A 26,554-nucleotide genomic window follows, 5' to 3' on the forward strand; every position below is an offset into this window, starting at 1 on the left:
CAAAAAGGACATATTGGGAGGCAACAATTTATCAGACTTCAAGCTATACTATAAGGCTATAATAACTAAAACAGCATGGTACTGGCACAAGAACAGAGACATAGATCAATGGAACAGAACTAAGAACCCAGATATAAAACCATCCTCATATTGCCATGTGATCTTTGACAAAGCAGACAAAAACATACATTGGGGAAAAGAATCCCTATTCAATAAATGGTGCTGGGAAAACTGGATAGCCACATGGAGAAGACTGAAACAGGATCCATACCTCTCACCTCTCACAAAAATCAACTCATGGTAGATAACAGACTTAAACCTAAGACATAAAACTATAAGAATTCTAGAAGAAAATGTTGGAAAAACCCTTATAGACATTAACCTAGGCAAAGAATTTATGAAGAAGACCCCAAAGGCAATCACAGCAACAACAAAAATAAATAAATGAGACTTGATCAATTAAAAAGCTTCTGCACAGCCAAGGAAACTATCATGAGAGTAAACAGAGAACCTAGAGAATGGGAGAAAATATTTACATGCTATATATCTGATAAAGGACTGATAACCAGAATCTATATAGAACTCAGGAAAATCAGTAAGAAAAAAATCAAACAACCCCATTAATAAGTAGGCAAAGGACATGAACAGAAACTTTTCAAAAGAAAATAGGCTAATGGCCAACAAACGTGAAAAAATGCTCAACATCTCTAATCAACAGAGAAATGCAAATCAAAACCACAATGAGGTACCACTTAACTCCAGTGACAATGGCTTTTATCAAAAAGTTCCAAAACAACAAATATTGGCAAGGATGCAGAGAGATAGGAACACTCATACACTGTTGGTGGGACTGCAAACTAGTACAACCTCTGTGAAAAGTAATATGCAGATACCTCAAACAACTAAAAGTAGAAATATCATTTGATCCAGCAATCCCACTACTGGGCACCTATCCAAAGGAACAAAAGACATTGTATAATGAAGACATCTGCACTCGAATGTTTATGGCAGCACAATTCACAACTGCAAAGATTGGAAACAACCCAAGTGAGTGGATTAATAAAACGTGGTATATGTATACCATGGAGTACTACTCAGCCACAAAAGACAATGGTGAACTGACACCTCTTGCATTACCCTGATGGAGCTGGAGCCCATTCTCCTAAGTGAAATATCACAGGCATGGAAAAACAGCACCACATATACACACCATTAAATTGGTACTAATTGATCAACACTTATGTGCACATATGGAAGTAACATTCATTGGGTGTTGGGCAGGTTGGAGGGGGGAAGGGAGAATGCATATATTCACACCTAATTGGTGGGGTCTGTACTGTGCAGGGGATGGGCACACTTGTAGCTCTGACTCAGGTGGTGCAAAGGCAATATATGTAACCAACTATGTACCCCTGTAATATTCTGAAATAAAAAAAGCAAAAAAGAAAGAGGAAGGGGAAGCAGGCCCACCTGATCTCATGGCTGGTGTTTCACTACACAATGTTAAGAGTATGTCAATAAGAGATGAAAATCATTGTTTTCTCTTTGACTAGATATAGGTCTTGACAGTTCCTTGAGCAATAGGAGTAAAACTCCTTGAAGGGCTACTTTCTCTGAAAGCCTGCCTCTCTCTCTTCTGTCTTCCTCGACCCATTCCATCCTACACTTTATCTGCCCAATTCAGTCAGAACTATCTTACTATTTGGTACAGGTAACTGCCATCAAAATACAGGTATATATCATTTTATTGTGGTTCACTTTATTGTGCTCCACAGATAATCACATTTTTTACAAGTTGAAGATTTGTGGCAACCCTGGTAGAGCAACTCTATCAGTGCCATTTTTCTGACAGTATATACTCCAGAGGGGTAGAAATCAGGTACCCAAGCAGCAGCATCTTTGAGCAGGAGGAGCCTTTAATATTACATCTTCTCTATCAAGCCAAAAGCACAGAGAAAGGAAGCATGTTGGACATGAGAGAGGGTCCTACCCTGGGACCAAGTGAGAAAAAAAGGGTAGAGTGCTATGTGATCATGGCTTTTCCTTTCTTTCTAATCACCCAACTATCCGTGCTAACGGTTGTTTAATTAATCTGAAACATCAATAAACCAGGAATAATTTTTTTAAATCTGTAAATTATTAAAGCATGCCCACAGAAGTTACTATAGAATAAAAGTTAGTAAGGGAAATCATATTATTCTGTAGAACAGAAAACACTAAGGGGCAATTTAGTATAGTGGTTAAGATCATTGGCTCTAGAGTTAAACCACTTGGGCTGGAGTCCCAGTTCTGCTACTTACCAGCTATGTGAACTTCTGCAAGTTACTTAATGTCTCTATGCCTCAGATTCTTCCTCTGTAAAACGGAAATAAAGAGTCTGCCTCTTAGAATGGTTGTGAGGTTTAAATGAGGTAATAAATGCAAATAAAGACCTTACTTAGAATAGTATCTGACACATAGTAAGGGTTCAATAAATGTTTGCTATTATTATTAGTATTACTATCACCAAAATTATTTATAGATTCTATCTTCATGTCTTTTTCTTTAAAACATAAACATTACTGATTTATGCCCAACCATGATTCTTACATCTGCTGAAGTGGATTAGCTGGCTTCCTTCATAAAAGCAGGAGAAGGAACTTCAGGTTGGCCTCTGGAGTCAGACAGACTCAAGTTCAACTCTTGACTCTACCAATTACTAGTGAACTGTGAACTATTTAACCTCTCCAAGCCTTACATTTCCCATATGTAAAATGTAAATAATAAAATAATAAGGGTTGTGATGGGGATTAAATAAGTGGAAAACACTTAGCACAGTGCCTCGCCCACAAAAAATGTTAAATAATTGTTAGTTGCTGTCGTTATTTTACAGAAGCAGCTACAGCAAAAGCTATGATATAGTCCTATTTCTCTATCAGCTTTTTTCTTCTCACATGATACAGCACATGTCTTTATCCAACCCCATTCAAACCAATTTTTCAATTCAATCAATAAACATTCATTAAGTAATTACTATGGCAAGGTAGTGAGTAAAGTGAAGATGAGAAAATGAAGATTCCCCATCCTCAAAAAATTTTTAATTTAAAAGAAACAGCATACCTTTACAATTTAAGATAAGCTATAGAAAGTGCTCAATAGAGGTTCAATGTATTAATTCATAAGTTGGAGATACTCATTTACATGAGTAGGAGTGTAGTGGAAGGGCCACTATGGCTGGCCCATGTTCCCTCTCCCTGGAATATCCCACACCTATCTCCTTTCTACTCATCCTTCAAGGCTTTAATTTCAGTGTCACCTCTTCTGGCAAGTCTTCTCTTGCCAGAAGCTCCTTAAAGAGAGATTGTAGCTTACTCATTTCAGTATTCCTGGTATCTGATACCTATCAGGTCTATTCAATAAATGTTTGTTGAATGACTAAGTAAAATTTCAACAAGCAGAGAATATGGCAGTGACATCCAAACAGAGTAATAACCTAAAAATGAGATGGAAGTGGGAAAGCACAGGACGTGTGTGAGATTAGTGACTGGTCTTGGCCCCCGGATGGAAAAGAGGTATTTTAGGAACGGACAAGGAGATGAGTACAGTGAGAGATGACTAGAAAGTAAGTACACCCAGATTGTAGAAGACCACCTTCCAAAGGTGGTTCTGAGCTGTAAGTTGACCTACGATATAAGTCATAAATTTAATGAATACAATCATAAAAATGTCAAGTACTAGGATACACAACTGCAGTAATCATATAAAAATATTATCTAACATTGTTGGTTCTATACTCACAAAGGACAAAAATTGCACTTTTGCTAAAGCAGTTAACTATTTCGTTGTAGTTGATTTTCTTTTGTATTTCTTTTAGTTGTATATTTATAACTAGATCACTCTACTTTAATTGAGTTCCTTACTTATGAAGAACACAATGGAAAAAATTATTATAAATTTCCAACATAAAACTAGAATACTTTGGCATCATTATGTAATATCAATCTATCATATTGATAAGACTACACTGAAAAATAAATGTCTTTACTCTAAAGCTTCTTTAAGGAGTGACATCACTAAGATGGCAGAAAAGGAGGCCCTGGACTCTCCTTCCCGCACAGCACACTGATACAATAGCAACACATGGATCAATTCCCTTTGTGAGAAATCTAAAAACCATCTAAGAAGCTCTGGCACCTCAGATGAGTGCAAAATCAGCAACATCAAAACCAGTAAGAAAAGCAGAGACATTCTCATGCCAAAATCCCCACCTGTGGCCCAGCACCAAATGATCAGGATGGAAGCCCCAGCTCCCAGCTTCCCCCTGAGGAAGGAAAGAACTCAACTGTACATTTAGCATCCCAACTTCTCCGGGTGCTACCCAAAGGACTGGCCTCTATCTCACCTGTCTCTGAGAGCTGGTGGAGCCCAGCATATGCTAGTCCCCTGAGTCCCCTGAGAATTATAGAAAATAAAGCAGTGGTTAGAACTACTGTGCAGGAAGTCACCACGGCCTCTCCCCAGCTCAGCACAGAGCAAGCAAACAATAAACCCCAGTTTCCAGCTTCTCTCAGAGAAGCAAAAATGTTAGACTACACATGTAACACCCCAACTTTTCTGGGTGCTCCCCACAGGAATGGCTTCTGCATCACGTGTCTGAAAAAGCTGACAGGACCTGGCATACACTAGTCCTCTGGGGGCTACAGAAAACAAAATGGCACTTTGAAATAGCACGAGGGAACTCATCACAGCTCCTCTCCCCAGCTCAGCACAGAGTAAGGAGATGATAAACTCTAGCTCCAGCTTCTTTCTGAGAAGAGCAATAGTGGGGAAATGTACCCAGAGTTCCAACTTCTCTGAGAGGTGCTTGAAGGACTGGTATCTATCCAACCTATCTTGGAGCATTGATTGGATCTGGCATATTCCAGATGCATAGGGGCTACTAAGAACAAAGATGATGGTCTGTACTACCATGAAGATTTGAGAGGTCCACAAAGCTCAGGCTAGGTTGATTGGTGAAGGTATTCTCCTATACGAGGCCAAACCAGTAAGACTGGACAGAGAGAGAGGGGTGGTGTTTTTTTTTTCTAATATGTAGATACCAGCACAAAGAGGCAAGGAAAATGAAGAAAGAGAGAAACACAATCCAAACAAAGGAGTAAAACAGAACTCCAGAAACAAACATTAATGAAACAGATATATGAAATATATGACAGAGAATTTAAAATAGCCATCATAAAAATACTCACTGAGCTAAGGAGAGTAATGTATGAACAAAGAGAGAATTTCAAAAAAAAGGATAGAAAGTTTTAAAAAGAAATAAACAGAAATCCAGACGCTGAATAATACAACAACTGAACTGAAAAATTCAACAGCACACTAAAACAAGCAGAGAAGAGAATCAGAAAACTCAAAGACAGATCGTTTGAAATTAGCCAGTTAGAAAATCAAAAAGAAAAAAAAGAATGAAAAAGAATGAGAATAGCTTAAGGGATTTATGAACACAATCAAGTGGACTGATGTACGCTTTATGAGAGTTCTAAAAGGAGGAAAGAGAGAAACAGAAAGAGAGAAAAAGAGAGAGAGAGAGAGACACACACACAGAGAGAGATTTTTCAAAGAAATAATGGCTGAAAAAATCCCCAGTCTGGGAAAGAAAATGAACTTCCAGATACAGGAAGAATAGAAAAAGAAAAATCCAAAGAAATCTATGCTGAGATAGATTATCATTAAACTATAAAAAATCAAAGACAAAGAGGGTAGTTTAAAAGCCCTTTAAAAATGAAGGAGACATAAAAACTTTCTCAGACACATGAAAGTTGAGGGAATTCATCACTAGTTCTATCTTATAAGAAATGCTAAAATGAGTTATTCAACTTGAAAATAAACGACAACAAACAGCAGCATGCTAACATATTAATAAAGTATAAAAACCATTGTTAAAGGCAAATGTATTGACAAATACAGAATACTGTATTACTGTAACAGTGGTGGGGAAATCACTTTTAATTTTAGGATAAAAGTTAAGACACAAAAGTATTAAAAATAACTATAACTAAAAAATATAATAGCTGCACAATATAATAGATGTAAATTGTGACATCAATAACATAAATTGGGGGGAGTCAAAGCACAGATTTTTTTGTGTGCAACTGAAGTTATTATCAGCTTAAAATGGACTTTCATAAGACATTTCATGTAAGCCCTATGGTAATCATAAAGAAAATCTTATAGAAGTTACATAAAAGAAAAAGAAAGGAATTAAAGTACAACAATACAAAAAACAAACAACAAAACCCAAAGGAAGACCGCAAGAGAGGAAAAGAACTATAAAATAAACAAAAAAGAGTTAACAGAATGGCAATAGTAAGTCCTTCCCTATTAATAATTACTTTAAACGTAAATGGATTAAACTGCCCAATCAAAAGATAAAATGTGACTAAATGAATTTAAAAAACAAGAACTAACAACTATATGCTGTCTACAAGAAATTCCCTTTGGACTAAAAGATACACATAGGCTAAAAGGAAAGGATGCAAAAAGATATTCCATGAAAATTGTAACCAAAAGAGGGGAGAGGTGTCTATACTTAACATCAGACAAAATAGACTTTAAGTCAAAAATTGTTATGAGAGAACAAAGGACATTATATAATAATAAATGAGTCAATTCATCAGGACAACATAACAATCAATTATAAATATATATGCACCCAACATCAGAGCACCTAAATAAAGTGAACATTAAAAGAACTGAAGGGAAAAATAGACAGCAGTACAATAATAATAGGAGATTTCAATACATCACTTTCAATAATGAGCAGAACATTGAGATAGAAGATCAATGAGGAAACAGAGAATTGACTAATACTATAAGCCAAATGGACCTAACAGACTTATACAGAATATTCTACCCAACAGCAACAGAATATATTTTCTTCTCAAATGCACACAAATATTTTTGCAAGGTAGATCACATGTTAGGTCATAAAACAACTCTTACCAAATTTAAGAACACTGAAATCATATCAAGTATCTTTTCTTATCACAATGGAATAAAACAAGAAGTAAACAGCAGAAGGAAAACTGGAAAATTCACAAATATGTGGAAATTAAACAATACACTATTGAACAACCATTAGGTCAAAGAAAAATCAAAAAGGATATTAGAAAATACTTTCAGACAAATTAAAATGAAACCATAACATACCAAAACTTACAGGATGCAGAAAAAGTAGTAAGAGGGACTTTCATAACTTTAAATGCCTATATTAAAAAAAGAAAATCTCAAATAAAAAAAACTAAATTTATCCCTCAAAAAACTAGAAAAATAAACTAAGCCTAAAGTCAGCAAAAGGAAAGAAATAAAGATTAGAGCAGAAATAAACAAAATAGAAAACAGAAAAATAGAGGAAAATCAACAAAGAGTTGATTTTTGAAAAGATAAACAAATCCTTAGCTAAACTAAGAAAATAATGTGTTTGTATGTCACTGATGAAGTTTTTAAGTGTTGTGTCCCAAACTCCATTTTATCTGTAAGCCCTGTAGTTTTCACTGCACAATTTTGCATAGTACAGTAATTTTTAGTAACATACATATTACATCATAGCAGAACTGTTTATATTCTGGCTATGTTACTGACTATATTATGTTAAATCCTATTAAATATATGCTTTGGGAAATTCTCTCCCATGGCTTATGCTTTCATTCTTTTAATAGTGCCTTTTGAAGAGAACTTTCCATCGATGAAGTGTAATGTATCAATTTTTTATGGATTGTGCTTCTGGTATTGTACCTGTAAAATATTTGCCTAATCCAATTTTTCCTATGCTTTCTTTGAGAAGTTTTATGGGTTTGGGCTTGACATTTAGGTCTATAATCCATTCTGAGTAAATTCTGGTATACAATGTGAGGTATGCATCAAGGTTCGTTTTTGTTTGTTTTTTTGCATATCGGTTATCCAATTTTTCCAACATCATTTGTTGAAAGACTATCTTTTCTCCACCTAATTTCCTTTGTGCTTTTGTAAAAAAAACTGTTGTCCATATATGTATAAATTTTGGATATAGGACAGATTTTGTCCTATATCCAAAATCTCTGTTCTGTTCCATTGATCTATTCATCTATCTTGAGAACAATACTACACAGTCTTGATTACTATATCTTTATAATAAATCTTGAAATCAGACACTGTTAGTCTTCCCACTTTGTTCTTCTTTTTAAGTTATTTTAGCTTGTCCAAATCCTTTACATTTCCATATGAATCTTAAAATCAGCTTGATAGTTTCTATAAAAGAGTCTGCTGAAATTTTGATTAAAATTATAACTATGGATTAATTTAGGGAAAACTGACATCTCAACTATATTGACTCTTCCATTTACATATATCTCCATTTGCATAGGCCTTCTTTAATTTCTCTCACCATCATTTTGTAATTTTAAGCATACAGGTTTTTCATATCTTCTGTCAGATTTATCCCAAATTATTTAATCTTTTTTGATGCTTCTTACTGTAAATAGTACAAGTTATTTTAAATTTCAATTTCTGATTGTTCATTGTTAGTATTCAGAAATATAACTGATTTTTTCTTTTTGAAGTTTTTTAAAGTTATTTTTATATAATATTAACTATATTAAAGTCACTCAGTTTTAGTAATTTCTTAATAGACTTAGATTTTCTACATCAGTGATCATGTTGTCTGCAGATGAAAACAGGTCAGTTTCTTCCTTTCCAATCTGAAGGCCTTTTACTTATTTTCTCACCTTATTACACTGCCATGTGTGTTGTCAAATGTATTGACATAAAATTATACAATATTTTCCTTCCTATCTGTAGAATTTGTAGAAATACCACCTTCCCATTCCTGATATTTTGTCTTCTCTTTATTTCCCGTGTTTCTGATCCTTGCCTAGAACAATTGCAATTTTCTCAACAAATTAGCTTTTGCCTTCCCTGGCTTTTCACTATTATTTTTGTCTAGTTTATCCATTTCACTCTCACCTTTATTATTTCCTTTCTTCAGTTTACTTTGGTTATAATTTTTCCTTTTCTAGTTTCTTCCTTAGTGGAATCTGAGGTCACTGATTTGAGCTTTCTTCTTTTATAATATAGGTGTGTAGAGCTATACATTTTTCCCCTAAGTACACAAATTTTGATATATTCTGTTTTCATTTTCTTTCAGTTCAAAATACTTTCTAATTTCTCCTTTAAATTTCTTCTGTGGCCTATAGGATATTTATAACCTAATTAAGTGTGTTAATTTCCAAATACTTGGGATTTTTCAGAAATTTTTCTGTTATGCATTTCTAATTTAATATTATTAGAAATGTGGTTTATTATTGTGGTTCATTTTATAGCCCAGAATATAGTCAGTCTTGAACAATGTTCTGTGTGCACTTGAAAAAAATGATGTATATTCTATTGTATTGAGTGGGGTGCTCTATAATTTAGGCTAAACTGGATGAGTGTCACCCAGATCTTCTATATACTCATTTCTTTTTCTGTCAATGTTTCTATCAATTATTAAGAGAAGCATATTAAACCTTTGGTTATTTTTGTGGATTTATGTATTTCTCCTTGTAGTTCTATCAGGTTTTACTTCATATATTTTGAAACTATGCTATTAGGCACAAATATGTAGAACTGTTATGTCCTCTCAATGGGTTGAGCCATTTATCATTATGAAATGACCTTTTTTATCCTGATAAATCCTTGCTGTGAAATCTATTGTATCTGCTATTAATAGAACCACTTCAGTTTTCTCTTGATTAGTGTTAACATGGTATGTCTTTTACTATCCTTTTCCTTTTAATTCATTTATGTGTTTCTTGTAAGCAGCATACGGTTGAGCCTTGCTTTTTTATCCAGTCTATCAATCTCTACCTTTTGATTGGGATGATTAGACCATTTATACTTAATGTGATAAATTGATATTGTTAGGTTCAGGTCTATCATGTTGTTATTTTCCCTCTTTAGTTCATCTGTTCTTTGTTGTATCTTCCTCTTTGCCTTCATCTGGATTATTTTCTATGAATCCACTTTATCTTCTCTGTTGGCTTATTAATTATAACTATTTTATTTTATAGGGTGCTTTAGGGTTTATGGTATACATCTTTAACTTATCACAGCCTATTTTCAAGTGATATATCAGTACTTCATGTATAGTATAAGAACCTTACAATAGTTCCATTTCTCCCAGCCTGTCCTTTATCCTATTGTTTTTGTACATTTTACACATGTATGTATATGTATTATAACCTCCTATGATATATTATTGTATTTCAATAAACAGTAAATTATCTTTCCAAGAGATTTAAATTAAAAATGCTTATATATTCAGCTATGTGGTTACCATTTCTTTATGTACATCTGTAGTTCATGCCTTTTGTTCATTCTTTTGCTTAGATCCATATTGCCATATGGTATTATATTCCTTATATCTGAAGGACTTCCTTTAACATTCTTTGTAGTGCTGGTCTGCTGGTGATGCATTGTTTCAGCTTTTGCATGTCTGGGAAAGTCTATATTTTACCTTCGTTTTTGAACAGTATTTCACTGCATATAGAAATTCGGGTTAACAGCTGTTTTTTTTTCTTTCAGTGCTTTAAAAATATTACTCCAATGCCTCCTTGCTTGCATTTTTTCTAACAAGAAATCTTCTGTCATTCTTACCTTTTATTTCTGTATGATGAGTTTTTATTCTTTGCTTTGAAGATTTTTTCTTTATCACTGATTTTGAGCAATCTGAGTATGATGTACATTGGTATGGTTTTATTCATGTTTTTTGTGTTTGGGACTCATTGAAATTCCTGGATCTGCAGATTTATAGTTTTCCTCAAATTTAGAAATTTTCGTCTATTATTTCTTCAAATATTTCTTGGTCTTTCTTCTTCTTCAGGGACTCCAGTTACTTGGGTATTAGGCCACCCGACATCCCAAATTTTACAGAGCATCTTTTCATATTTTGAATTCTTTTTTCTCCATTTTGCACAGTTTCTATTATCTTTTCACCTTCACTAATGTATTCTCCTACAATGTCTAATCTGTCATTAATCAAATCCAGTGTATGTTTCATGTCACACATTGAAGTTTTCATCTCTAAAAGTTTGATTTGGGTTTTTTCCCCCCATATCTTCCATGTTTCTACTTAACTTTTAGAACATATGGAATGCAATTATAATAAATGTTTTAGAGTTATTATGTGCTAATTCTAACATCTTTGTCCCCTTTGGATCGGTTTTGATGAACATATTAAAGTTACTTGGAAACAGCTTAATCCTTTTAGATCTTGTTTTTAAAATTTATTTGGTGGGACCAGAGCAATGTGTAGTCTAGAGGTAATTATTTCCCACCACTGAAGCAAGACGCTTCTGAGTACTCTACCCAATGACCCAGTGTGTTATGGGTTTTTCCAGTCTGGCTGGTATGAAAAGGTACCATCCTGGCCCTGAAGTGAACTGTAAGTACTATTTTCACTAATCCTGTCAGATGGATTTTTTTCCCCCCTGCCCCAGGTAGTGTCCTTACATGCATATACTAATCGGTATTCTGCTAAATACTCAAAGGAGACCATCTGCAGATCTCCATAATTTTCTCTCCATGCTGTTCTCACCTCTCCTTCCTGCAAACTCTAGCATTTTGGGTTTCTTTTGACTCTCAGATCTGTCTCCTGAACCCAGAATTCTGCCAGGTTCTGACTCTCCAGTACCCCTTCCTGCAAACTCTAGTCTTTTGGGTTTCTTTTGACTCTCAGATCTGTCTCCTAAACCCAGAATTCTGTCAGGTTCTGACTGCACTTACCCTGCACAATAGCCTAAAAATTCTCACAAGGCAGTAGCTGGGGCAATCTCTGTTTCTTACAGATCACTGTTCTTTATTGCCTGATGTCAACTTTCCTATAAACTGTTGTTTCATGTATTTCATCTGTTCTTTTCTCCTTTTTGGTTGCTATCACTGTTCTTTATTGCCTGATGTCAACTTTCCTATAAACTGTTATTTCATGTATTTCATCTGTTCTTTTCTCCTTTTTGGTTGCTTCAGGCAGGAGGGTAAATCTAATCCTTGTTAGCTAGAAACAGAAGTCAGAAATTGGCTTTTCATTCCTAAACAATATTATACTTTCTCCTTTTTAAGCCTTTGTAGAAGTCCATAAAGAAACTTCCAGTCCAGTACAGAAACCTAGTGATGTCATCCATTTTTAGCTTAAAAAAAAAATCAGCGTGCAGATGATATTAGTGTCAACAAATAAATAAGTAAATAACAGATAATCTAAACCAGTGTTTCACATAAATATTTTGGAGAAATATAGAGACTTGTGCATATTTCATAAAAAACAGGTATGAGGTTAAATGAATTTACATAATGATGTTTTCAACAAGGTTAAAAAGTTTATTTCTTTCTCAGAGGATTTAATGTGATAACATGCACTATATACTCCCAAAAGAGATACAATTACAGTATGTCCCAAACTTACTTAATTCAGAGTATCTCACAGGACTTGGTTAAGAGAGCTATACTTCAAGAAACACTGTTTCAGGATGATAGCACAAGCCTAACTAAATCAGGTTTTTCTTATATATTTTATTTTCATATCCCTGTTTGGAGAAGCTAATTATGCCCTTTATTTAAAATATACCCTTTAAAAACATAAAGAGACAATCTAAATAGTAAGTAAATTTTTACTTATCAAGGAAAAATGAACATAGTCCAGATTTTCAGAATTATAAGCTAGAATATTATGTAGAGCTAGCAGAATTGATCCCACCTTCTAAAAACAATCAATTACTAAACTCTGTGGGGTAAATTCAACCAATTATGAGTCCTTTCTTTGGTGTAAATAGACTCAGAATTTAGCCTTGGATGCATAATAATCATACACCTACCATCTCAAAAGCTCAATTTCTTTAATTATAAAGTACCATAACGTACAAAGCTAAACTACATAACCTCTGTAAATTTTTTAGCTCTAAATATGCTATTTTCTAACTTATTACATTTAATATTGATTAGAGTGGGAGTACTTTTTGAAATATACCTTACATACTTTCAAAATCATCAAGTATGATAATTTCTGTCTGCACAGGATCTCCCTTATACTTAGAATCTAAAACACTTAAGAATTTACATGTGAGATTCATTTTGGTAAAAAGCGGATTTTTATGTTACTCTATTGTCTGAAGTATAACTATACTTTAAACACATCTATGTCCATGGAATAGGGGAGGAGGCCAATGGACCACAGCTTAAAAAACTTAGAATACCTGAAAGCAAAGGATTACCAGTGAGCCAGAAACAAAGCAGATAAACATGATATATCCTTCTAATTGCTAATTATTTTCAAAAGCAAAGCTGAGCTTTAATATCATGAGAGAACAACGTTCCAGTGGGCAAATAGAAAGATGTAATAATAATGACATCTAACAATTGTTCTTTAAAAAATTTTAATTATTTACCTGTAATGGACCCAAGACAGAACTGGTTGTATACATAAAAAAGAGACGAAGATAACTCAGAACATTTGCAAATGCAAAAAGCCCTTCTGCCACCAGTGTAGGATGGAATGCATCCCAATCCTTCCGATCAGCAAAATCATGAAACTAAGGTTAGGAAGAAAAAGTCAAAGGTAAATAAGCTCTCTCAATTTAGGAAAATAAAAACAAATATTCTGACTGTTGAAAGAAAGCTGTTTTAATTATGTCTTCTAATAGGGGATCTCCACTTATGTTTTATAGAGTTCTTTTTTTAAATAGACATAATCTTTTAATTAAATAAAAGGTTTCTATGTATGTGAGGCAATATTCCTTACTCTATATGAAGAGATTTTTCCAGAAATTCTTAGATTTCAGAAAATTAAACAATTTTTAAAATTATCATTAAACTTTTTGTGAACAAAATGTTGGCTAGTTTTCTTAAATCCTATAACAAACTTTAAGTATTTGTGCTGTCAATAAATTCACTATCATATTAAATTAACCTAATTCTTTTGACTCAGGATTCTAGAATGAACCACAGAATTTCTTTTTTCCCTTTTAAATACAAAATAAGGAGAGCTCATTATTGTACCTACACATAGAGTGGCCACACATCCCAATTGCCTGGGACAGTACAAGATTATTTACCAGTTGTCCTGGCATAATTATCAATAGTGCTCTCTTTCACTCTCAAAATGTCCTGATTTGGGTAATAAATTATATGGGTACCCTACTTTTAGAATTAAAGAAATTAGTCTGAAAAAGAAATGCCCATTTGTCAAACCATTTATCTACGTATGATCAATTTTTATTTTCTTAGAAATTTCACACTCTGGTCATTGAACATACCTAACAAACATGTTCCATACTACTTATTAATTAAAGGAATAGGATTTTTAATAAAGTAAAATGATATAAGATAATCAGCTTACTTTTTCTATAATATATAAATTAGTCCTAATTTATATAGACTTATATAGAATTTATATAGACAGAAAATTATATATTGTAGTTCCTTGAATGTGACACCACAGAAGAATTCTAAACTCAAGGTTTAAACAAAGACAGTTAATACAAAATCTATTACCCTTTCTGGGCTTGGAAAAGCTTAAATCTTGATGGAAGTAAGATTATAAGATGTCTATATAACTAGATTTTTGTCAAATTCAAAATAAAAATATATAGTCATCAAAAAATTTATATTATTTATATCACATTTATATACCGTTTTAAGGTATGAAAGACAATGATTTGGAATTTTTAAAGTACTACATAATGAATTCCATTCAGATAAACTCTTTTTCTGGCAGATATAAAGATATTTTAACACTAATCATGTAAGTAACTCTGTGTTCTCATTTTAAGTATATATGGCTTAATGAGCTAACTGAACCTAGCTCAGATATAAGGAATTGGCATTTGGTAGAAAGAAAATGCCTAGACAGAGTCAGATTTAAAGCCAGTCTTGGTATCTTACTATGTGGTCTTGGACAAGTTATTTAATCTCTCTAAGCTTCATTTTTCTTATTTGCAAAATGGCTGTACAGAACCTCTGTCTCATAGAATCCCTGTGAAAATGAGATAAAGTAAAACAAATATCAACCATGGTGCCTGTCATATACAAATAGGTAAACATCATGCAAAAGTAGGCAACATCCTTTAAACTACTGGAAGGTAGGAAACTATGTTTAAATAGATAGGTTTAAATGAAAACACATCAGACACAGATTTGGCTCAATGTAACTCTGAGTTACAAGGCTAAATATCTTAGTTTTTTTCAAAATAAGCTTCAATTATGCCTTCAATTGACATAATAAATAGTCACCTTATTGTGAGCAACCACTTTGAGGGCAAAGGTTGCCAAATAAAGGGAATTCATGACAAAACTGAGTTGATTACGAGATTCTTCTAAAAAGTCTTCCAGCCCTTCATACCAAAGTCTTTTAATGTCTGACCAAATCATTCCTAAAAAAAAAAGGGGGGGAGGGGAGAAAAAAATCATATAATACTTTTTTATTTCAATAATAAACTAAATAGTACTTTAAGATTCAAAGTATTAAATAAATAACCCTTGGGCCAGTTAAAGCCTTGTTGAAAGAAAAAAAAAAAACTTTTTAGGGAAAAGTTCTTAACATTAGAAAGAAAATAACCTTAAATTTCATATGACTTGAAGAAAATAACCTCAAGCTTTATCTTTACCAAAAAGAGATTTTAAGTGATGTTAAACAAGCATAAGAAATGAAATAAATTGATGCTAAACACACACACAGTGTGTGAGGCGGGACTCAGTCCCTGATCCTTTTCTTTTATCTACACTCACTACCTTCAGTGATCACACCCAATCTAATGGCTTTAAATACAAGCCATATGGCAAACACTCTCAAATTTATATATTTAAACTCAACCTATATTTATACAATAATTTTTATCTACAAACCTCTCTCCTAAAATCAACTTATATAGGCACTTGGCTACTCTACATCTCCAATTGGATGTCTTAACATGTCCAAACTGAATTATTAATCTCTGTCCCCAAATTCACTACATTCGCAGATATCCCCATCTCTGTTGGTGACAGCTTCATCCTTCTAGTTGCTCAATTCAATTCAAATGTTCTTGAATCATCCTTGACTCCTATACTTCTTTTAAACTCCACATTCAATGCAAAAGCAAATCCTGTTGCCTCTGCTTTCAAAATACCTATATCTAGCATCTAACCCTTCTCACAACCACTTGAACTTCAAGCCACCATCCTTTCTTGCCTGAGTTACTGAAATAGCTACCTGGTCTGCTTACTTCTATCCTGATCTCCCTAAAAAATCTATTCTCATTACAGCAACCAGAGTGATCCTTTTAAAACTCAAGTATTACTTCCCTCCTTTTATTAGCTCCCAGAGGAGAAAGGATTAACAGCAGATCCAAACTTTCTCCACAGGAATAAAACCTCAGGTTGTCTTCTACTAAAGTGGTTTCCTTGAAAAAATACTATTTTAAGAAAAATATGGAAGATCAGCTGTGTCCAACATTGTTATAGAAACAACCATTGATTGGGAAACCATCTGGACTGGGAGAACTATGAGTGGACTCATAGACCCTGAAGGTACAAATAGCCAGGACTATATAAAAAAAACATGCTCAGAAACACAGGCCTCAGCTTCTCTATGTCTCTCTTAAACCAGAGTCTGACTGTAAGTGGGAGCTATACTCTTGAGCTTTATAAGATATAGTTCCTGCTGGATTTGAGGCTTTCCCAGCTGGGGTAAACCACACCCACCCACATGGCCTCATCCCTTACAACTGAGTGTGCCCGCTATTGGCCTAGGAAGTGGCCCGAGACTTTTGTAAGGGCTGCCAATACCTCTGAAGCCGTCATGCTGACATGCTGTGTTTACTGTTTTGACCAATGGCTCCCATTCCCAAATCCTCTCACTATGCTTTTACTTTTCCTTTGTAGTACTTATCACTTTCTAACACTGAATATAATTTGCTTATTAGGTCTATTATTAATTGACTATCTTTCTTCCACTTTGGGTAAGTTCTTCAAGGGTAAGAATGTCTGTTTTCTTTATTGATGTCCCAAGACTGAATAGTGCCTGATACCAAGAGAGTGCTAAAAATGTTTGCTAAATGAATAAATATACACAAATAAGACACCAGACTAAACAAATTAAAAAAACCTTCCCTTTTTTTGGCCAGAAGTTCCTCCATAATTATATATTTCTGGAAGTGCCAGACAGCAGTAACATAATTCAGGATAGTTTTATGGTACATTCCTTCATTAAGACATTTTAGGGAGAATATAAAATAACACAAGAATAGAGTGCTGCAGCATAACACATGGGTGGAGAGCAAATTAAGCCAATCAGAATTGTTCTCTGGCTTAACAAGAGGCAGAATAATTCCCCTGGGAAACACATGAAAACCTCTGTTCATAACATCTTAATTATTAAGTACCCATATTTTATATAGAAAAAAAATTTTAAATATTTGCAGATCTGACAGGAAAAACATTTTTTTTTTAAAAATTCCACTTGGAATACTCAAAATTAATAGATAAAAACTGTCTAAAAATTTTAAATAAAATAGTCTAGCAGGTAATATTTTATTAACTCAAATATTATTTTATTTGGAGAAGAAGTGGGGATCAAAGCTTTCTGAGTATTTATCATGCTCAACCTTCCCCCAATACGAGGAGCTATGGAGCTGAAACATATTAAACAAATCCTCCATGATCATAGTTTCTTGGAGACTCATTTGTTGCCTAATCCTAGATCCTGACATACAATAGTACGCAAATCTTTATTTATGAAACATCTTCAAACAAAACCATTTAAACTTTAGTCACATTCCTGCTAACATTAAAATACTAAACCAAGAAAGATGCCTACAGAAATAAGTGTTTTTTCCTATAAAATGCAATGTTATACCTATAAGAAATTCTTATCAAAAAGTTACAGCATAAACCAGAGAAGACTGTTGATCAAAAAAGGAAGACATATGAAAGTACAGAGAGGACCACTGTCAGGTAATTTCCCATTGCCTATGCAACACCCTCACCAAAAAGAAGCTAATATATTTGATGTATTTCATATATCTCAGTCGGATTGAAAAGAATAAAATAATTTTAAGCTATTATAAGTAACACAATTACTACATAATCAACATTCTATCATTCTATATTTTAGAGTCCATTTTTTTTTTTTTAGAATTAGGAAATAACATTAGTAAGCAGCAATCTCAGCCATTTTAGGATTTCTCAAGGCTTAATCTTCTGTCCTCTTTTCTCATATTATACTTTCTCCTTGTGTCTCATCTCGTTGTTTCATACACCTATATTCAGATATTCACACATTTCTAACTCAAGCTTAGACTTCTCTTGAGCTCCAGACCAATTGTCTGCTTGACATCTTTCTTGGATATCTTAAAGGCTTTTCAAACAACATATCCAAAACTATACTCAGGATCTACCCACTCACAAATCGTCAAACCTAGTACTCTTGGCCAGGCGTGGTGGCACCTGCCTGTAATCCTAGCACTCAGGGAGGCTAAGATCGGAGGATTGCTTGAGGTCAGGAATTCGAGACCAGCCTGAGCAAGAGAAAAACCCTGTCTCTACCAAAAATAGAAAAAAATTAGTCTGGCGTGGTGGCGCATGCCTGTAGTCCCAGCTACTCAGGAGGCTGAGGCAGGAGGATAGCTTGAGCCCAGGAGTCTGAGGTTGTGATGAGCTGTGATGATGCCACTGTACTCTACCTAGGGCAACAGAGTGAGACTTTGTCTCAAAAAAAAAGAAGAAAACCATCAACAAAAAAAATACCTAGTACTCTTCCAAAATACCTGTGTTGCTCAATAATCTCTTTCCCTCATCTCTAATATATTAAGTATCTCCATGTCCTACTGGCCTTACCTTGCAAATGTCTCTCAATTCTGTTCCCTTCTCTCTTTCCCTGCCACAATTACCCTAAGTCCAAGGTACCATCACCTCTCATATGGATTACTATTAATACAACCTCCATCTACTAGCCAGTCATATCCTCCCAACCCATTCTCCACACTGTAGAAAGAATGATCTTTTCAAGAGGCCAAACTGATCATGTCACTTTCCTATTTAAAACATTCAATGGTTCTCTATTGCTCTTAGTATGAAGTCAAAATTACTTAACCTGACCTACAAGGCCATGCATGGTCTGGTACAACATATGTTTCCACAGCTTCATCTTGTATCAAGCTCTCCTTGCTCTAGTAACATTTACTCAGTCCCTTCTTTGTACCATGCTTTCTCTTGCCACTGGGCTTCTGAATGTGCTTTTCTCTAAAACTAGAATACTTTTCTCTCCCAATTCTCCCAGTTGTTGCCTATATCCTTTAGATTTTAGCTCATTTATTGTTTCCTCAAAGTAGCCTTCCCAACCTCCCTGACTAGGTCAAATACCGCTATAATATGCTTGCTCTCCTAGCACCATGACCTTTACTCAGTAGCACTTAATTCATTTGTGATTTTTCATTTATCTGCATGATTCTCAAGTTAATGGTTTTATTTTGTTTTGTTTTGCCTTAACTAGACCATAAGCTCTATGAGAACAGGGGCCGTATCTGCTTCTGCCTGTACAAAGTAGGTACATGACATTTTTAAAAATACATTTTTATAATGGATGTTCTATGATGTTTAATAGCAAAATATTAAATAAAAGAATACCATTAATATTCTGTGCCTTCATCAACAAATTATTTCCTTTTTACCTACCTTACTTTATCCTACTTTTTTTCTGAAAAGCTAATAAAAAGAAATAGGAAACAAATGTACAAAATTGGTCACCGTGAATAAAAAGTCACTGTGTGCATTGCTTAAAGTAATAAACTGAACCAAGGATTGACTTTGGACAAGCAAGCAAACTATTCCTACCTGCTCACTTAGAGCAGGTTTGGATCTATATACGGAAGGAAGCCAATATCCTTGGCAAAGTTTATTCAGATTTAATTGTTTGAAAGCAGAAGCTGTGTCAAGGAAAGTAAAACATTTCCAGGAATTTTACCGTCTTAATTCACATGCATTCTTCTAGTGAGGTAGAATACAGTTATAAAATTAATCATCTTGTATGTGGGGGAGAGAGGGTGTATGTGTGTATACATATAATGTTATTGAAAACAGGGCCATCATTCTTAAAAGGGAATAGCCCTAGTTTTACCATTATGATGAAAATCAGTGACAGCAGCAACATTTATGCTATCCAAACAGTGGTATGACTATTTGATTTCAGCGACTGTTTGCTCACTGCTAAGACATATAAACTTTAATTTGATTCTTACACAGACTTGGGTAAACTGAATCTTACAAAACACAGAAAATGTTCTTTCTTATTACTACTTAACCAATAGGTTATAGATAAATAATATAAAATTTCATTTCCTTAAAACTAAGTTATATATAATAACCTTCAGAAATCGTTTAAATGAATATGGAAAAATGCTTCATAGAGTTTTTTTCAAACCAATATTTTTTTATCTACTCAAATAACAACATAAACAAATTTCACATTGGTAAGATCCACACAACACAATATGAAACTATATATAGTAAAGTATAAATTATTTTCTAAATTAAAATGTTAGATTTTAGATAAGAGAGCAAAAATACAGGAAACAGGAAAATATTAACAAGAAGGAGTTATTTAATTCTCTATAACCTAGAGTTTAGCTGTATTATTTTTATCTACCTAATTTTAAACATTAATGCATCATGGATTGAATACTGCTAAAAGTAAAACTTTGATTGAAATCAAGTTACTTGAAATTAACTGATTTTCAAGTAACTTGATTTCAGAGTTTTACTTGATTTATAATAAAAAATTATAAAATATAAAAATTATTTTTATAGCTGGAGAACTAAAATTGAATATTATAAAATAACTCTTCTCAAATTATTTAATAATTGAAACAATCAAGAACATATTAATCAAAAGATAAATAAATACAATTAGTAATTTATACCACAGAAAAGACTGAATTTTATAATAATATCTTTTTACTCTATAGCAAGTAGTAGATGGACAGGTAGGAATGGTGAGGTTAAATACAAGCTTGAAGATACAGACAGAAATAAAGGAAATGTCTTTAAAAGACCATAAACAGATAATCACTCCCTACAACTCCCTGCCCCCAGACAAAAAGGCAAGGTGAGTAAAAACTGTAGAAGATCATTTAAGATATTTATTATATAGCATAGTACTTGTATAAAATGATTTTCAGAAAATAAAATGTCATACTTTAAAAAATCTGTCATTACTAAAGAGATTTGGCTATTACTACAAAGAACTGATTTATGGAATGAGTCACCAGGGATCCCTTCAAATCTAAATTTAAATTATGTTTCTGTAATAGAGATAAAGTAAGACATAATTACAAAATTTCATAGGTTCTTAAAAGGAAAACTAATCTTATAATGAAATAGAATAGTTAACTTTTAAAGTGCAGAAGAGTATAAAATGTATTAAGTTTTAAAATCCCTAAGACAAGTTCATATTCTTACATCAAAAAAGCACTCATCAGTAAAAGTTGTTTTTCTGTTTTAAAAATAATGAATAACTTCAGAGTCTGAGAATAAATAATTTTTAATTTCCATGTACTTAAGTAATATTAAATGAGAGATATGCTTCCTTATCACCAAGTTCAAAAATATTTATCTTTATAAAAGTGACAGTTAAATCTTCAGGGATCATGGAGTGTTCAAATTCTTATAGTATAAACATTATAAATTTGCAAATTTAACTCAGTGTTCATAAAGTCATGAAGCAACGAAGAATTAAGCGTCTCAATAAAAGTAAAAATTTTCAAACTAAATTGGTACTTACCAATAATCCACAGTATAAGAAGATAGTCTATTCTTTCAAGGGCTGGCCCCATTGTGTTTTTCTTATCCTCATTGTAGACAAGAGAATATAGATTTAGTAACAGTAGGAATGTGAAATATGATGCTCCATGAATAATAAATTTCATAAAAGGTGTGTGAATGATTCTGCCAAATTGAGATTTAGGAGCTATCAAATAACAAAGTGATAAAATTGGCCAAAAGATGCCTACTGTCAAAACAGTCATGATCTTCTTACAGGTGGGCTTACGTCGGTAACCTGACATCTGTCCAAACCAAACAGTGTTCAGGAACTGCTGGCAGTTAGACTGGGAGACAAACTGAAAAGGACATACACACACACACAAAAAGTAAAATACAACCTTTAAATACTGATTAATTGATATTCAAAGTTTGAATAATAGTTTAAAGATCAATTCTATACAATGAACATAGTTGAATTTCTTTTTTCTTTTTCACCGGTAATATTAATAAGAGTATAGAGGTAAAGAGCATAGACTCTTGAGCCAGATTAAATAGATTCAAATACAGGCTCTTCCATTTACTAATGACCTTGAGAAAATTTTTAAATATCTCTAAGATTCAAATTCCCCATCTGTAAAACAGAGATGATGATAGTACTTACTTATAAAGTTGTGAGGATTAAATGCTAAGCTCTTAGAAAAGTGCCTGGTTCATAGCATGCACTATGTGAGTATTTATTATTATTAGCCTATTTAGCCATTCTGTCACATTTAATTTATAAAGACTCTTACAATAATATTTATGAAGTCCATAAATATTATTTATCCATAGAAAAAGACACCATTAACTAATGTTTGGATTCCTTTGGGCCAGAGAAACTGCTAATTTTAGATACAAGAAGTCAAGGTGCCAAGATAGCAAAAACAATCAAAGTCTAAATATTAGATATATTCATGCTCCAGGGAAACACTGAGAATTTCTTAAAAGGTATTAATTAAAGATACTCTTAAGCCTGCTTAAAAGTGAATTTCATGTAAGAAAAGGAAAAATATTTCCAAATAAGAGGAAAAGTCTAGTTCAAGTGTAGAAATTAATTTACCAAAGTTTACAAAGCTTCTTAGTTTATAAATTTCATAGGCAATATTTTTCCAATATAATGCTCAAGTTGTGAAGTATAAGTTAAGGGTCTTGGCTGGGCATGGTGGTTCATGCCTGTAATCCTAGCACTATGGGAAGCCGAGGAGGGAGGATCACTTGAGACTAGGAGATGGAGACCAGTCTGGGCAATATAACAATACCCCATCTCTACAAAAAAATTAAAAAATTAACCAGGCATGATGGCACATGCCTGTAATTCCAGCTACTCAGGAGGCTGAGGTGGGAGATCACTTGAGCCCAGGAATTCAAGGTTGCTGTGAGCTATGATCATGCAACTGCACTTCAGCCTGGATGACAGAGTGAGATTCTGTCTCTCAAAAAAAAAAAAAAAAAGATCCTGATAACTATTTACGCAATAATGTGAGCAGGTTTGAAATTACTAAAATAAAGTACAAGTAGATTATCATAATATTATTCAGGTAATCTAAAATAATAATTGGTCAATCTTCTGTTTTATAAAGATTTATCCTGCAATAGAATATAATTTATAGAATGTTACACTGTAGTGAAAAAAAGAATTAGACAGAGTTTTGCTGCTACTTATTGTGCTTACCAAGAAAATTTCTAATAATACTACACAGTTGGCCGTCCATATCCATGGGTTCTGCATCTGTAGATTCAACTAACCATGGATCAAAAATATTTGGAAAAAAAATAACAGCAACTACCATTTATTGAGTAATTGCTTAATGCTAGTACTCACTGTGCTAAACCCCTAAAGTATAAATTCTTAGTTAATTCTTAAAACTAAAGCTCAGACAGATTCAATAACTTGCCAAGGACACACAATTTTTATGAAGCAGAAGTAGGATCTCAACCCAGATATGTTGCCCCAAAGCCTTTGCTCTGAGCCACTAGACTACCGTAGAGAAAATATCTTAAATATATCATAGAAAGCCTCATACCTCTTTTTGGTTATATTTGATAGCAAGTTTTAGACGACTTAAATTCATTCTTTCTTCTAGTAATCCCCGTTTGTCAAGAGGCTCATCATTAGATGTATGATTTAGGATAACTTCCAATTCACGTGAATTTCGGGCTTGTGCAAGCAAATCTTTAGCAAACATTTTACATTGCCGGGCTAGCTCCTCATAATCATTCCTACAAAATGCAGCAATCTCTTATTAGAAATGTCACTTTCATCTTCTAATTAAGCCATATTAACTAGAAAATTTTTTACTCAAAAACATTTTAATTCTGACAGTGTTAAATAAAATCTGAAGTCATTTTCTGCTGACAATCAAAGGAAACTGCTGGTTCATAAATTCTCCACAGCTTTGGGGATAACCATAACACAATTATGTTCCCTGTGTTCATACTGATAATCTTAGATGAGCACAATGTTCCCTTATATAGAGTGATATTCCTAGAAATTCTAATAATATTCATCAACCAGTTAACTCATTTTCCCTTATGCTGTATAACTTTGGCTAAAACTTCCTTTTATAATTACTCATCTAAACAATAGAAATAATATCTTAATGCTTTCCAATCAGTATTATCATAAAATCTTTAACTAGAATTTTTCAGTAACAGTCTACAACATGTTTATGCTACTTCTGATATTAAAGTAGCATTTTGATTCATATTTAAAGTGCTCATTTGAAAGAAATACAGGTTAGAAAGAAAGATACTAAAATACACTTAGTAAAGAACTGTCCTTCAGAATCACTACTGCTTAAATCTCAGGGTTGAACTGTTTATTCAAGACAGACCTAAATTAGTTTGTGAGAAATGAAGATGTTTTAGTACGTAATTCTTTTTTAAAATAGCAATTACCTTAAATTTATGTCTGGGTTTAATAACAACTTAAGAATGAAGTCAGAAATAAATAATTATGGTCATAGTCTTAGATTCAGACTTAAGAAAATAATTTTTTATTCAGTTTTTTTCCCCAGAGGGAAAGGAAGAGGAAAATGAAAGGTTTCCCACTGGTTAGTTTTAGTATACAATGGAGTTATTCATGAACTGGCTGTATAAAATTATAACTCAAAGAATAAAAACTTCTTTTCCTTACAAATTAACATTTCTTTCATTCATTCTTTGCATTTACTACATAACCAAAACTACTGAGAATAAGTAGTTTGGATTTCTTTAACAAATGATGTATACCTGCTTCTTGGTTTAGGAATCTAATTGCAAATGGGAACATTTATCAAAAGGGTATATTATTACAAAGATATTCCACCTTTGGATAAACATTTGATAGATCACTATATTCAAAGATAAAATTAATATATTTTATTAACCTAATTTTCTTCATCACTAATAAATTATGGGAAGATGAATAAGTGGCTATATAGTTTAGATGGAAACAGTAAACTAGAAGCAAGGAGTCCTATGTTCCAGTTATAACTTTGCTCCTACTTTTAGTTTTAACTCTATTCCTAATATTAGATGTTATTATTAAAACATCTAGCCTTTACAGATCTCTTTGCCTGTTTATAAAAACACTAGATTGAAATAAATGGGTTCTATGATCACTTTCAAATCTAACTTTTTTATTCTATGATTATATAATCATAGCAGTTGCTTCAAATCCTTTTTGGAAGAAGTTGAATAAATTTTATTTTATATGGTAAAATTCAAAACTAAAATTATGAGATTATAATAGGAAGTTCTTTATATGTAAATAGAATAATTTATTAACAGCCTCATATGCCAATAAAGTTAAAAGTAGCAACAAGTTACATTTTAACCACATCTTAGGTGTTCATCAAAGTAAACTACATATACTTTGTCGTATCAAGTTTAAATAAAATTTAATTTATCTAAATTAAAGTACAGTAGTTCCAAACTTGAAAACTTACTAACAGATATTTTTTAAAAGTTCCTGGAAATCAGAAACTTTTAGTAGTGCTGCTAAGACTAAAGAAAATTGCAAGTTTCTTATCCCTCTTCTAGTAGGTAGAAGTTTGAACTTTCCCAATCTTGTCAAGTCAGTGGAAGGGTACCACACAAGACCTGGGGCTCCAATAGCAGCTGGACAGGAAAGAAAAGGTGGGGATAGTTACAGATCCCCAATAGAAACCTTGCAGCAGTGGCTGGTAAGAAATCTTAATCAATTCCTCCTTCTTCAGAGGGCACCAGGGATACTCTCCTATAATGGAAAATCTCAAAGCTTTTCCTCAACTCTACTAGAGGTAGTTTTCTAAGGATTTTTTTACATGTTTAAATTAGTATTTAATAGGCTGATTTTCCAAAGCCTTTTTTTTTCCATCAGAATTTCACTTAAGCTTTGTTTCAGAAGAAAACTCAGATTGGGTGTTTATCCTTAGTAATTAGTAGTATATTATTTTTATGTTTACATGTATTACATATGTTTCTTCTATCAGAAAATCTGAGCAAACAGTGGAAAGGTACTACGTCTGTGTGTGTGCAATGTCCTTGATATACAGAAAGCATTTCATGTGCTTTTGAAAGATTTAAAGGATCGGTCCCTAAGGATGATCACAGAATCTGGGAATGAGGGGAGGTGGGACAGAGAGCAATTGCAAATAAGTTTGCTCTTGCTTTAGGCTACAATTTTGATTACTTTTCACACTGTTCTAGAATGTCCTTGGTTAGGACAAAGAGGGTAGGAGATTAAGAGTGGTTAAAAGGTGGCAGAGGGCTGATGGGG

The 26,554-nt window shown here is 33.2% G+C and overlaps 1 protein-coding gene across 14 annotated transcripts in view; it reads right to left on the minus strand.

Annotated features, from left to right (window-relative positions):
* The window catches only part of TRPC1 (transient receptor potential cation channel subfamily C member 1), a 74,298-nt gene that overhangs the window by 20,578 nt on the left and 27,166 nt on the right, over positions 1 to 26,554 (minus strand). For 5 of the 14 annotated variants that reach the window (XM_069475371.1, XM_069475370.1, XM_069475368.1 and 2 more), the window contains 4 exons: positions 23,838 to 24,033; positions 21,794 to 22,130; positions 15,271 to 15,410; positions 13,428 to 13,571 (listed from right to left, as the gene is read on the minus strand). The exons of 1 other annotated variant lie outside the window; for it this stretch is intronic. In XM_069475371.1, the coding sequence (XP_069331472.1) occupies positions 13,428 to 13,571; positions 15,271 to 15,410; positions 21,794 to 22,130; positions 23,838 to 24,033 (817 nt within the window). The remainder of the gene's footprint in view (positions 1 to 13,427; positions 13,572 to 15,270; positions 15,411 to 21,793; positions 22,131 to 23,837; positions 24,034 to 26,554) is intronic. 8 more of the 14 variants (XM_069475375.1, XM_069475373.1, XM_069475372.1 and 5 more) reach the window with 4 other exon arrangements.

This window comes from Eulemur rufifrons, chromosome 7 (genome assembly GCF_041146395.1).
Source record: "Eulemur rufifrons isolate Redbay chromosome 7, OSU_ERuf_1, whole genome shotgun sequence".
Classification (NCBI taxonomy): domain Eukaryota; kingdom Metazoa; phylum Chordata; class Mammalia; order Primates; family Lemuridae; genus Eulemur; species Eulemur rufifrons.